General features: G+C 35.3%; 1 protein-coding gene across 2 annotated transcripts in view; it reads right to left on the bottom strand.

Annotated features, from left to right (window-relative positions):
• Positions 1-4,691: 4,691 nt before the first annotated feature.
• The window catches only part of LOC128018466 (solute carrier family 23 member 2-like), a 32,137-nt gene continuing 21,185 nt past the window's right edge, over positions 4,692-15,643 (bottom strand). For both annotated transcript variants that reach the window (XM_052603964.1, XM_052603965.1), the window contains 10 exons: positions 14,098-14,186; positions 13,946-14,013; positions 12,603-12,784; positions 12,398-12,518; positions 11,056-11,212; positions 10,239-10,386; positions 10,036-10,141; positions 8,905-9,172; positions 8,714-8,809; positions 4,692-8,587 (listed from right to left, as the gene is read on the bottom strand). In XM_052603964.1, the coding sequence (XP_052459924.1) occupies positions 8,334-8,587; positions 8,714-8,809; positions 8,905-9,172; positions 10,036-10,141; positions 10,239-10,386; positions 11,056-11,212; positions 12,398-12,518; positions 12,603-12,784; positions 13,946-14,013; positions 14,098-14,186 (1,489 nt within the window). In that variant the 3' untranslated portion in view covers positions 4,692-8,333. The remainder of the gene's footprint in view (positions 8,588-8,713; positions 8,810-8,904; positions 9,173-10,035; positions 10,142-10,238; positions 10,387-11,055; positions 11,213-12,397; positions 12,519-12,602; positions 12,785-13,945; positions 14,014-14,097; positions 14,187-15,643) is intronic.

Below are 15,643 nucleotides of genomic sequence, written 5' to 3'. Positions count from 1 at the left end.
CTCTTTTATGCATGTTTGCATGTTCCTATTTAAGTAATAAATCTATCTAATTTCATATTTGTTCATGCTATTGTCTGTAATGACTTGAAACCAACAACAGCCACAGTTCCATCCTTTCTCTTCCTTCCCATGGCTTGGAAGTTCCACCTTGTTGTTCAATTCCAAAGCAAATGCCTCGGTCTTTAAGAGCCAGGCCAAGATCTCCGCTTGATGTTTCCTGGCCTACATCCATTCCCTCACCTCCCCCAACCAGCATCTCCTCAAAAACACCATAGCTCGGCTATTGTTTAAATTGCCACGGCAACTCTTCCTTTTCTTCTTCCTTCCCATGGTTCACGTGTTTAGAAGCTTGCACTGCCAGTTGTCAGAGTGTTTACTGATGGCTGCTGCTGTTTCTGAAACCCTCAAGAGTACGACAAAGAAGACAAAACACAGCAACTTCACAATCTACTTCATGGAAAATATGATGCCCACATCTGACTCAGATTCTAACTTGTAACTGAAACACAAAGGCTAATCTGGTAACGAGTAAACACCAAAAGAATACACATGTATCAAAAAAAAAAAAAGAAAAAGAAAAAAAAAGTTGTGGATGCAGTTGTTTAGTTTAAAAAAATGGTTTCCTCATGTTTGAGCTCTCTGAAGATATTTCCTTGACTCACTCGAACTTGAATGTGTCACAGGCATCGCTGGCAGCTGTGAGGATCACTGTTCAAAGGGAAAGTTCACCCAAAAATAAAAAAATCTGTTATCATTTATTCACTATCATGTCATTTTTTTGGTCTGTTTTTAACAAAGTTTTCATATGGCTCTAGAAGATTATCAAGAAGTTCATAATTTGTAAGCAAAACAATTGTCCCGGTTCTGTATTTGTATCGTGTATATATATATATATATATATATATATATATATATATATATATATATATATATATATATATATATATATATATATATATATATTATATATATATATATATATATTTTTTTTTTTTTGAAAGATCTCTTATGCTAATCAAGTTACTGTAAAAACAATAAAAGTATGAAATAATATTATAATTTAAAATAACTGTTTTCTGTTTAACATATTTAAAAATACAATTTATTCCTGATATGGCAAAGCAAAGCTGAATTTTCAGCAGCCATAAATCTTTAGTGTAACATGATCCTTCAGAAATCATTCTGATATGATTTACTACTCACTTAATGGTGAAATGGTTGTGCTGCTGCTTAAAGAAAGTGAGAAAACTGATCGTTTCCGTGAAGATTTTTTGATGAACAGAAAAAAAAAATCTTTTGTAGCATTATAAACTGTCACTTTTTATCAATTTAACATGTCTATGATCATTGTACAGAAAACAAATCATTCACTCCTTTTGTATTCCACAGAAGAATGGAAGTCATACTGGTTTGGAACAACATGTGCATGAGTAAACAGTAACAGAATTTACATTTTTGGAAGAACTATTCTGGATAAACCAGACTCGTTATGTAATCTGGCCCAAAATAATGCCAGGAAAGTCATTTGAGCTCATAGTTACTTTCCCATTGCCAACACCGATATCTCACAGGGGACGTAAACAACTCTAAATGTTAAACACTGTCGCATATTATCTCTTGACAAGAGTCTACAGATGCTATTGTAATCTGAAGCCTGAATATTATATTACACTTCCAGTAAGACATTCTCAATGAATTGCAATGCACAACTGATCATATTACACGTTATGATACAAAGTTGCAAACGCATGCCAGCATAAAACAGCCACGGGCACATCAGCATCCAAGTCTGAACAAGTCGTGAGTAACAAACACGTATTAAAGCATGCACACAAACACCCACCCCTCTCTCTCTCTCTCTCTCTCTCTCGCAGATCTGTGCTCTCCAGATGCCCGATGTCCGTCGCTCAGATAAGATTCTGGAGGGTCCTTATCTGTGCTTTTATCCCTCCAGACGACACAAAACTGTACGAAGCCACCATCCGCGACGCTATGAACAAACCAAGGCTTCTGTCACTCCAACCCAAACCGAGCTCCTGTGCTCGCATCGGGAACAATCGCAGTTTGAGGGGGGCGTTTGAAGAGGAGGAATACCCCATCTGCTGTTCCAGACCTCAGCTAGCGCAGCAGCCAATCAGCGCGCCCGAGGACGCCCCTTTGTTCGCTCGCGCTGCTCCTTTAGCGCTGGACAGCGTGTACGTCCAGCGGGGGATCCCCAAAACAATAGCGCGCGGACGCTGAGGTACAGGGCGACGGAGAAGGAGGAGGAGGATCTGATAGGACATGAAAGCACAGTTTCACCCGTTTAATCCCCGTCCGTAACATTTGTGACTAAAATGTTCAAAAAGACACAAACAGCTATAAGAGTTTGTCTCTGAACGATGATAATACACAAAAGCCTTAGTACATGTTTGGCACACATACTATTGTCATATTTCTATTATATGGTTAAAACTTCTTAAACTATTCAATTGTTTTAAAAGTGTTCAGTGGCGCCCCCAGAAAATTTTAACAGGGGTGGCCAATTGAGCCCACAGTAAATTTTGGGGTGGCACATTAAAATAAAGAAAAAAAAAAATTAAGGGTTTGCAATATAGACAAAAAGTTATATCTCTGTGAGTTCTAGGATTTTATCGATAACGATAATTAGACTATTTTGCTGAGTGTTATTGTGCTGATATCTTATTTTTAATTGTGCTGACACCTGATTTTTTATTTTATTTTTACCTTTACAGCATTGTTTCTAAAAGTGTGCACCATATTTTAGGTCAAATACTTGCATTTGGGCTTTTACCAAGCAAATGCAATCATTATCAACAAAATTGATCTTTGCAATGCAGATAAAACAGAAGCTGCATCTGAAGTGCCATTTAGATGTTTTTACACAATGTTTAATGCAGCTCCGTGGAACATGGAATAGCCTACTTTAACCTGCAGTTACAAATGAATAAATAATGTTTTGATATTTTAAAGATAAAACATTGAAAACTCAGCAGGTGCTGAACTTTTTTAAACTATTGTGAATTTACATTCTGCATTTAAATTAATAGTACCCACTGCAAATAATCCTAGGGGTGGCCAGAGCTTATACAGGGGTGGCCGTGGCCCTGAATGTGTTATTAAAATCATCAGACTTTTACACGGTAACATTTTATAATGTCTCATTTCTTAAATGCTAAAATGAACTAACATTTAGCAATATATTCTTATAGCATTTATTAACCTTCTTAATGTTAATTACTAAAAAAATAATCACAGTGCATAATGATAACTCTTTATCTTAAATTTTATATTAGTAAATGATAAGATTAACACCTTTTACAGCAGCTAATTAATGTTAAAGTGTTGGTTCAGCAAAAACACAACATACACCCTCTTACCCCCATTTTAAAGGCTTGAAGGGGCCAGGACAATTTTTGGTAACACTTTATAATAACTGCACACTATTAATCATTAATTAAGCATTAGTAAACAGATAATTAATCATTAATAAAGCATTAATAGACAGTAATAATCGGTTTATAAATACAGATATACTTTATTCTTGATTTAAAAGCATATCTATAATGTGTAATTTCATACTTTATTCATGATCAATTGATCATTTCTCAATTAAGTATAGCATTAATTATAAACCAGTTATTTAGGAGTTGCCAGTGATTCATAAGATCACATGAAATGTAGTAAATTCAGGTATTTATAAAGCATTTAGTAGTGGTCAGTTAACTATTTATGTGAGCTCATCTAAAGTGAGGACTAGTTATGCCTTGTAAAGCATTTATAAAGGATATTTAAAGGCTCAGTTATCTTCTAAACAAAAACAGAAATTAACACAACACAGTGATACAGAACATAGAAATAGTAACAGCCTTTAAATCTCATTTGTAAAAGCTTTACAAGGTATAAATATTCCTCACTTTAGATGAGCTCACAAAAATAGTTAACAACTACATATGTTTTATAACTACTTGAATTAACCCTGAATTACAGTAGAAATACATGTTAATAAACCATTTATTAACACTAAGTAACTATTACTATATGTCTGAATAAAAAGATGTATGAATGCACATCTAAATAGTTTATTAACAATTTACTTACAATTTCTAAGTGATCTTATGAACCACTGACAACTCCTTAATAACTGGTGTGTAAATAATGCTATACTTCATATAGAAATGATAAATTGATCATTAATAAAGTATGAAAAAACAATTATTAAATACATTATAGATATGCTTTTAAATCAGGTATAAAGCATTTATACCTGTATTTATAAACTGCTTATAAATGTCTATTAATGCTTTATAAATGATGAATTAACTGTTTCCTAATGCTTAACTAATGATTAATAGCATGCAGTTATTATAAAGTGTTACCCAATTTTTTTTAGAACTCCGATTGGATTCATCTGAAAGAAGAAAGTCACCTAGGGTTGCTTTAAGGGTTAGTAAAACACAGGCTAATTTTCATTTTGTGGGGGAAGTAAACCTTTAATTTTTAACAATTGTTCAAACATGTCAACTTGACAAGAAAAAAAAAATTATTATAAAAATAAGCCTGGTTCCATTAAATCTGATATATATATATATATATATATATATATATATATATATATATATATATATATATATATGGCTATTCAATCAGTAAAACATACAAAAAACAACATACTTTGATCATTTTGAACATTTTGTTAGATTTGTTCTGTAGACATCTTCACCATGAGACACTTCTTGTAGGTCTATCATTTATCATATTATTTGATTACTTGATTAACTGTGTCCTTTATTAATATTCAAAAAGGGACCATAAAGAATAGACCTGGTGTTGTTGACAGCATCTCTTCACTTTCTTCTCTCTGCATCCACTAAGACGGCATCTATTAACTGAGTCTGGTTGAGTGGCGTGCTTAATCATGTTAACTCCGATGGTTACGGTCACCACACACAGACACACACACACGGTTGATGGGGGAGAAGCAGAGGTGAAAAACAGATATGTGTAACCTGATATACTTGATGAGTTTAACAGATCAGACCAAAATTTTACTGTCACCTTGCATACATAACTAGACCACGATTCAGAAAAAAATCCATTCATTTGAAATGTTAAAGTTTTATTATTTCCCCCTCAGATAGCGCTATAACCTGACCCTGAAAACAGTCAAGGATGCAGGAATAGACAACAATGGTATTTGATTTGTTTGAATAATTATTAAAATAATTATTTATAAAATGTTATTTATAAGAAGTTATAATTATTATTATTCATATTTCCTTTTTAAATACCTGATATATACTGTTTTATTTGGGGAACCTTGATACACACATGAAAACAAAAACATGCAAAAAGACACAAGACAATATGTTTTGTTCAGAAACATCTTATTAAATATCTTTAGGGACATGGAACAAAACAATTTCTGCTGTTTCTACTTACAGGAGCTGCAATGGCTGGTCCAAGAATATAGCACATTCTGCCCTAAATATATATATTTTCATATATTTATAATAGTCTCAATGCATTGCACCTTTTTCTATTTAAATTTTTTTGTACTACTTTTAACATGAACAGGAAGTAATGTTAGAAAAATACAATATGAAAACAGTCAAGTTAACAAAAATATTCAAACAAACTTAAGATTAAAAAATACAACAAAAAAGAAAATTAGTTTTACTCAAATAAAAATGTAACAAATTGGTGCGCTTTGCAGCATGATGATTTAAGATAAGCACTTTCCCCCCAACATCTTGTCTGTAAAAACTATATATATATATATATATATATATATATATATATAGAAAACATATTATGATTCAGAGAAACTAAGCATATTCTTCAGATATATCCCCTTCAAAATAACTGAAGGGCTTATTTTCTTTGAAATCACATGCCACCATGTTATTAGGACCCATCACAAACTTTACATCAGTGGATACTGAAGTTCAGCACAAGAGCATCTATTTCCAAAATGTTCTCATATTCATCACCATATTTCGCATCAACAAATCTACCTTTTTTATTATTATTATTATATTATATATATGTTTTCAGTAATCCCCATCACTTGACAAATATTTATGCATGTCACTGCCATAGAACACTTTATGACTGACAGACAATTATACACCTCAGGATGTGAAAGGTCTTCATAAGATGTCATACAATAACATTTCAATAAACTATTTAAGGATAAAAGTTCGAGGAGATGAGAACTGACACCACTGTAAGCACTAGCGGTGAGAATGGGAGAAGATTTAGTGGCAAACTGCACACTTTCTCACTTGCATTTACTTTGGAATCATTATAACACACTTTAGAGTGCTGAACGTTTTAGAAGATTATTTTAGGAACACTAAGTGTAATAGTAATGAATTCTTTAGACATTATTTGTGTTTTGACTCTCATTGATTTGAACTGTAGATCTCATTCCACTCATTTAAACATTCCCAAACACATTAAAAACACTCTGTCATCTGTTCTGTCCTGCTATAATGCACAGAAGTTCTTTTTAAATGTGTAAATAAGGCTGAAAACAAAGTAAGAGTTGTAACATTGTGTTACTAAGTGAAATGCTCCTTGCATAATTAGGGTTTCGGGTAAAGACTAATACAACACAAATCCAACATCGAGCTGTATTACAGGTCAGCTAGAAAGAGAGAGAGAAAAAAACATCTCAAACATGTTAGTTGGAATGACTCACTGAGGAAGCACCAGTTATGTCGTAAATGTCAAGAATGTGGTAGTATAAAACTGCAATTTCTCAGCTGCAACACACACACACACACACCTTGTGTGTGCATTTCAAATCAAACTTTAGAGTGGAGAACTGCATCTTCCATTTCCTGCTTACAGGCAGCAAATGGTTTGCACAAAGATAGTAGATGTAGTATATATAAATAAATAAATTACAAGTACAAATACCACCGTCAGATGGAGCTCTAAGTGAGATTATCACATATCAGGTTAAAGCACAACTGCACAGTACTATATTAAGAGGGCCACTGAAGTCACCCTTCCATGACAATAGAGTCTCCAATGATCAAATATTGGTTTCAATGCTATAAAAAAAAAAAAAAAAAAAAAAAAAAATGCTTTGTATTGTACATGTTGTTACAGTAAAGATCACAAAATTTCTGTAAACCAAAGATGGGAAATGTGAATTTATAGTTACAACTAAATACTAATGATCAGAAACTGATTGTGATAATACAGTATAATAGGATTTGTACAGCTGAAGAACCTGTCAATGATTGCCCACTAAATGCCACCCATCCTCTTGGTGTTCAAAAACAAACCACATCTGAAGTGCTTGTGGGAATCTACATTATAAACCACTTTCACTTAACCAGCAGTGAGGAAGTGCCACCTACATCAAACAAAACTGTGGTTGAGCCAAAAGGAGGGTTCAGTCGACTCAATCGCAATCATTTCCCCACGTCTTTCAATGGGACTGCCTGAGTGCAACTATTCTCAAGTTTTTCCCTTCCAGTCTTCCCTCTTTTGAAGCCATGCACTGACAGTACATTCGATTTTCGTCTAATTTTACCTACTGCATAGCTATCTGCCTCCAAAACGTGCAACCACTACAATTTCAAGGTGTCAAATAACAGTATTTAAGAAGCTTAAGAGCTTTTAATCAAAATAGCAGCTAACTTACGATTTGGAAGCAAGACTAGAAGTTAAAGTAGGAACAAGCAAACTACATTTTGTGCGTTAATTCAAGCAATGCAATTCAAACATAAAGCACAATAACCTTGCATCACTATGTAAACCTTAACGATCCTCTATCTTCAACGGGGATCCGGAACTGCTCCATGCATAATGCGAGTGTGAGCATGTCTTTGTGTGTGTATTGAATGTGAAAGTGTGTGATAGCACTCATTAGTGCCTCGTTTAAATTCAAACACCCAATTATCTACGAAAGGACGCTTTGTGCAGACGGAGCAGTGCAGGTCGAAAAAAAAAAGCAACACTGATATTGGAAATCCAGTAGATAATATATAGTGATTTCTCAGTCTCTGTACACATGTCCTCCCACACAGAGAGAGATGAACAAGTACAACCTGAATTGTATCCACTCGCGGTTCTCATGGAGAGACTTTCAGATCAATGCCAAAGCTGCTGTGCTGTCAAAGTTTTTAGAAGCCGTGTTCACAGCTAGAAACCAACTTTGGAAAACCTTGATGAGTCAATCAAAAAGGATACAGAGTTTTAAAGGATTGTGGGATAAAAGAGTTTAAATCGCTGGATGTTTAGTAAAGGACTGGACTGAAGATTGCACTGACTGGGTGGAATGGAGCATTGTGACTACGATCTAAAAACCTACACTATACCCCACTTTCTCCCAGTTCTGGCTTTGTTGGTATGTCATCCTCTCTCCTGTCGTGGCGCTCATGGCATCTGTGGGTGAGGACGCTCCATGGGTAGCCAGCGAATGTGGGGCTGATTGGGAGGTACTGGAAAATGCGATGGCGCCGCAGGAAGTCCATACCAAAGGGAAGGTCGTAAGACTCCATTCTCTCCCGTTTAGATACACCGCTTCCACGATTCATCTTGCGTATGCCCCTTTCCTCCGGGGTGCCTGGAACAGAATAGAAAGATTTCATGAGAGGTTTAATTGGGTTGAAAAGAAATCAAAGTTCCCCATCTTCTCCTGATTTTTCAGACAAACAGTGTTTTTTGAGTGTATTATGAGATTTGCACCTACCAGGAATAGTATTATCCAGCACAAACGCCACTGAACCTCCTACAAACATGGCAGTCGTGAGCAGAACGTTCAGCACCTGATCTATCTGCACTATACCTACAAAAGAAGAAAAGAACATGGTTCCTCACTAGTTCCTCCAGAAGCAATCATCATTTCCATTGGGTTGAGTAGACATGTGTTTGTGTATCTACCAGTGACTAGCGGGTTCTCTTTGAGGTAGCTGGGCAGGACCAGGCCAAAGAAGATGGAGAAGCCAAGGACGAACAGATTGCGGGATGAGTTGAGATCCACAAATTGTAGATTGGAAAGGCCAACGGCGGTGATCATGCCGAATAGAGTGCAGAACAGCGCCCCCAGAACTGGGTCTGGCAGTGATGCGAAGAGAGCGCTGAATTTACCCACCATTCCTAGTAACAGCATCAGTGCCGCGCCATACTGAATTACTCGCCTACTCCCCACCTACACAATAAAACACACAGAGAGAAGAAACGACCAATCAGAGGATAACTCCTGCATAACAAGTGCATTACACCGGAATATACAGTAACAAGTGAGATACAAAACCTAAAAAGTCATATACACTATAATTACAAAGTTTGTAGTCTGTAAGATTTTAGAAATAATTATTTTATGCTAAGTCATTTCTCCGGCCTTCAGTCACAAATGATCATTCTAATATTACTGATTTGCTGCTCAAGAAATATTTATTATTATTATCAATGTTAAAAATAATTGAACTGCTTAATACTTTTGGGGAATACAGTCATATTCCAGGAGTTATTGATACAATTTTTTTATAAAATCAACAGAGCATTTACTAAAAATAGATATATACTAACATAACAAATATCAAGTTTTTTTTTTCGATTGAATGCATCCTTGCTGAATAAAAGCATTAATTTATTACAAAAAAATTAAAATACAACTTCTCTAAGGTTTGAAATGTAGCATATGTCCGTGAATAAAGTGATATTTAGTTTCCTTAACAAATTGCTGAAGTAAACACATCAGCACAAATTGTAATTATGGAACTGTAATCAAAGTTAGCCTTATGTGTAGTAGTTGCATCCGTAATAAATAAATACATGAATAGTTTCTGTGGGAGTACATAGACAGCCACAGCTTATTTTAAATTACGACTGCTTTCTTCATTACTGAAGGTCTTTAGGCTGCTAATGATCCGCTGCAGTCACTGAGGATCACTGTACACTCTAGCACATGCTGCTATGTGCTATATGGACTGCTCTCTACATGTGCTTTTAACACCCAGGTCATAAAGCCAATATCTAATACCAGGGAGGCTGGATAGGAAAAGGTCCTACTTTGGTGATGCCCAGCACTCCAATATTTGGGCTAGAAGATGTGGAGCCATTTCCTGTCCCGAAGATGCCATCGAGAACACAGGAAAGACCCTCCATGAAGATCCCTCTGAGAAAAATAATTTTCCAATTAGTGCATTAGGACAACCAAACATGCTAAGTGTCTTATCAGTTTTGATATGTGCAATTGTGTCCTTGTGTTGTACCTGTTAATGGCATGTATAGGTGGAGGCGGGGCACAGGAGAGACGGGCACAGGCGTAATAGTCTCCAATGGACTCGATGATGCTGGCAACTACAGCACTCAACATCCCAATCACCCCTGCTGCTGTCACTGTGGGCATCCCCCACTGGACTACAACACAACCATTCAAACAAAACATCATGTATAATCTGATCAGGTTTAGCATTTAACAAGGTTTACTGAATATATTATATTCACTACACAATTTAGTTCTCAATGTAATTATCAGTTTAAATGTAAGAACTGATGTAGTTCATCTATTATAACATAGTGAGCTGCCTATAAGCCTCCTAAATGTCATGGAAGCTCATATGTGACCTAATTGGAGCAATATTTCTTACCACACTTAACTTGAATTACAAATTCAACTATAAAATAAAGTTATTACACATTATGTTAGAATAATCTTTTGTTGTGCCTTAAAGAAACAAACTTGTTTTGATGTATAGATATTACATTTAAAGTTACAATATAACTACAAATGTGTAATTAATAGGAGTAGATAGGGAATTACATATATGTAAAACACTCTAAAGTTAACTAGTTAATATAAATGTAAATGAGAATACTTTTTTTCCATTTAATTGTAATTAACATGCAAATAAGCTTCCTAAAACATTACATTCAGTTCACACACAAAAAAAGAAAAAAAGAAGTACTTCTGGAAAAATATAATTTTTAAAAGCATGCTAATGTGTACTACTTTTTCAGAAGGGTTGGCCTTAAGAGGTGCAGAAATATGGGCAGTTCGCTAGGTTTGGAAAAGAGTAACACACTCACAGGGGTAGGGTATCTTAAACCAGGGGGCGGCTGCCAGGATGCCCTGTCGGGCGTCTGTTCGGGCGTAGAAGCCATATTTGTCCTTCTCAGGAGGAAACACATCAGTCACCGTGAAGATGAAACACAGAAACCATGACACAAGGATAGCCATGATGATCTACAGAGAGAAAGAAAGAGAGATAAACCCAGCTACTTAAAACAAAGAAACAACACTGTTCTCATGCTAATTCCTGATGAGTAACGCAGACTGCTGAACACAAAGCCAGACATGTTATCCAACCTCCTCCACTAGCCTTCAAACAAGCAGACAGCACTGCACGCTGAAACTCTCTCACGATTCCTCATCAAGGATCAATCTGTGTGTTTTGGCTTGCCTCTATCTGCCTCCCACACTCACTTTCATTGCCATGTCATTGTCTGCTGTGCTCCCATTAAAAACACAGGCCAAAATGATCTCATCTCTGAAACAGCATGGTAATTACGGCTGTCATCAGAGCTAACGGCAGATTAAGAGCTGTGCCAACACTCTGAAAATGCCACCTCACGCTCCTGTGAGCAGGAGACACCAGACTGCTAATGAAAATGAGAACTCCTTTATGAGAATGTGGATAATTTTAAAGTGTAAATCAAGTGTAAAACGCAATACACTGATTATTGAGATATGTTCAACAACTTTACCTGCCAATATATTTAAAAAGCAGCATTTGCAATTAAACAGAAATTCAAATGATTGAATTTGAATGATGATCACTTGAATGTAAAAAAAATATATATTTCTTCTGCTATGAAAATCTGGTGTTTTATCAATATTTTTTTTCCATAATTGGCACAACTTTGGCAACAGCATAAGCAAGCAAGCAAGAATATACATAAATGTATAATTCATTATTTTTTAATGGGATGGCACTGAGAAAAACAAAAATATACATACATACATATACACACACTTATACTATACTGTCTATACTATTAAATACTATACTTAATATACTATAATAGTTTTTTTTTTAAAATCACAATTGCAACTTTAGCAGCGAAACATTTATATGGGCTTTCACATAAAAAAAAAAATATATATTTCAGATAATAAAAAAAGTGAATTAATTTTAAGAAAATACATCAATCCCTGATACAAGATTTATGTATAATGAATGTTTCCCTGCATTATTACAGGAAGATGTATAATGTGATTATCTACTGAGAAAATGATATATATATATATATATATCAAATAAAATAATATAATAATTCTATATAATATAATAATCATTTTCTACATCCTTATGTGCTTTCCTATTCTGTTTAAACTGTGTTTGTCTTGAATGAATGTGGAGAAACTCACTGGGAACATCTTGAACAGCTGCAGGCGATAAGACGTCCAGCCTTTTTTGTATTTGTAGATTGGGAGCGGCAACTGGATGTTACGCGCATACTGAGAGAACAGCAGCACCAGGAATATGGTTCTGTTTAACAGAGGGCAGAGAGTTTATACACTGCATCCACTGAGCTACAGTTATCGTGTGTGTGTGTGTGTGAGCTGTACTCACAGCATGGCTATGCCCCAGTGTTTGCCTGCTCTCTCTCCAGCCGCCTGGAAGCCCGAGAGCCCAATGAGAGTGACAGTAGGAGTGATGGTGAGCGGGCCGATGTACTTCAACAGGATACCTGGCAAACCTAAGGCCCCTATGATCACCTCTATTAGAGACGAGACGATTATAGCACCCTGGATCTACAGAGACAGAGAGGGAGAAAGAAGTTAACTTAACCTAAATCTGATCATCATACAAATAAACTAGAAGAAGAAAAAGATGGATCTTCAAAAAGCAGTTAAAGGTTAAAAGGGATCAAGGATTGAAAAGTGTCATTGACAAAGACCTCCAGACAGAGTTATGTTCTGTTTAATCTAATTTAGCTACAAGTTGCTTTGTCTTTGTCTGCCACACCAGAATCAATATCAAATCAGTCTATGCAAAACTCTCTTAAAAGACTGAGAAAGGGATAGTTCATCCAAAAATACAAATTCTTTCATCATTTATTCACTCTAATGTCATTCAAAATGCACAAAACTTGGAGAAGACTTAAGATCATGTTAAGTCCTCCAATATATCCCCTGTACAGACAGAATAAAAGTCTGAAGATTACCTTGTCTGTTCTCAGTCGTCTCCTTCAGTGTTGTGACACACACAGAGTGAGTGTGTGCAAAAAAGGAGCTGTCTATAGTTATTACTGCTTCAGTTTGTACTTTAAAGTTGTTTCATTTAATCTCATATTACATATACGTTATCATATACTTATAACAACTACTCATTTACTGTGTACAGCCTATAATATATACACATTTTTTTAAATCTTTATCCACATTGCTGTATTTATTTTTCACTGATCTTTACAGAATATTCACTTTAACACACAAATCATGTCCTAATTAGTTTTTACTGTACATTGATTTTAGCCCACTAAATAAACATTTATGCGCAAAGTTATTTAGATGAAATAAATTTTTTTAAATGCAGTTTCCAATAGCTCATATTACCCGAGTCACTACATGGTTTATTGTACTTTTAATCAATAGTAATCACATTTCAAGATTTTAATTAACCATACAAATGTAAAATATTAGGAAAACAATTATTCATGTATTTAATCCATTGTAACATTAAATTTTGATGTAAAGATGATTTTTTTTTACCTACCTCCTTTTTATTTAAATTTACGGTGATTGTGATTCTATAGATTTTTTTTTTTTTAATAATTCAGGGCCTTTATAGCCTTAACTCGTCACCTCATTTTATTTCATTAGTTTCTCACCATCAGTTCCTTTATTGATTTTTACATTAGTGTTCCTCATTAGATACACATTCTGTTCTTCATTCTCTCTGTTTTAACACACCTCTCGTATCCTGGGGTACCAGATGTCTTCTGTGTGTGGCAGCTCGGTGGCATTCAATAGAGGAACAGCTGCAGAGACACAAGACGATCAGATTAGCAGTTTTAAGTGTGACTGGGAGGGTACACCTGTGTGTGTGTGTGTTCAACAAGTACCTGTTGCGTTACATTTCCACTTATCCAGTGAAAGGATGGCTCTTGCTGGGGCTAGAAAAGCAAAAGCACTAGCCTGGAACAATGGAAGCCTAGAGACAAAACACACACAAAAACACAATCATTCACAAGAACAGCTTGTACTAACACACACACACACTAAAACACTCAAGCTCCTTAGAAACATCTGTCCTCCAAGACAGGTAATGGTCACCAAGAGGAGCTCTTAACCACATCACGAGGCAGTGATCAAATCATTCTGTTTAGTGATTTGTCTGTAAATCACTCAATTATAATTATAAAAGAACAACTGTCAAGAACAATGACATATATTTAGGCTCAGGTAATCAGACCTTTGACTAAAGGCAAGATCAGGTGCTTATGGCAGCCTATTTTGTCCAAAAATAGACTATTTGACTGACATGTAACACCAACCACTTTACATGGGGTTTAATGCAGTCATTCTCAACGGAAAATAACAACAACAAAAAACATAATTGAAGCATGTATTCATTTCTAATTTCTATTTTAGTTTGAACATTTTTCATCTTATTTACCTTGAAAATGTATGAAAAGGTGGTCTGGGCACCTCAGCTTTAACCACTAGATGTCTCCAGACAAACTACTGATGTGGGCTCTGAAGTCTGTTAGTTAAGACTGCTGCTATATCAAATTATGATTATAAAAGGCCACTGATTTTCAAACTCCTTCTCATTTTTCCCCCTTTATCTTTGCTTAAGAACACTTGATGCACAGAGCAACAAAGATGGGAGGAGGGTCATCATGACCCAGCAATGACAATACACCAAGTAATATCAAAAGGACCATGTTTTACATAACCACAACTGAAGAGCACAGATCCATTTTAAAAGGTTTGCCTTCTGTGTGTCTAGATAAAGAGAATGTTTAAGGTCAAATCATCAGGTCTTTATCCTCTACTCAGTGGAAAACTGTTCAGTCAGATGTAACAAGTATCAGTAAAACTCACATACAGTATTGTTCAAAATAATAGCAGTACAATGTGACTAACCAGAATAATCAAGGTTTTTAGTATATTTTTTATTGCTACGTGGCAAACAAGTTACCAGTAGGTTCAATAGATTGTCAGAAAACAAACAAGACCCAGCATTCATGATATGCACGCTCTTAAGGCTGTGCAATTGGGCAATTAGTTGAAAGGGGTGTGTTCAAAAAAATAGCAGTGTCTACCTTTGACTGTACAAACTCAAAACTATTTTGTACAAACATTTTTTTTTTTCTGGGATTTAGCAATCCTGTGAATCACTAAACTAATATTTAGTTGTATGACCACAGTTTTTTAAAACTGCTTGACATCTGTGTGGCATGGAGTCAACCAACTTGTGGCACCTCTCAGCTGTTATTCCACTCCATGATTCTTTAACAACATTCCACAATTCATTCACATTTCTTGGTTTTGCTTCAGAAACAGCATTTTTGATATCACCCCACAAGTTCTCATTTGGATTAAGGTCTGGAGAGTGGGCTGGCCACTCCATAACATTAATTTTGTTGGTTTGGAACCAAGACT

The sequence above is a fragment of the Carassius gibelio genome, chromosome A8, assembly GCF_023724105.1.
Source record: "Carassius gibelio isolate Cgi1373 ecotype wild population from Czech Republic chromosome A8, carGib1.2-hapl.c, whole genome shotgun sequence".
Lineage (NCBI taxonomy): Eukaryota > Metazoa > Chordata > Actinopteri > Cypriniformes > Cyprinidae > Carassius > Carassius gibelio.
Note: the sequence above shows the minus strand (reverse complement) of the source record. Positions and strands in the feature narration are given on the sequence as shown.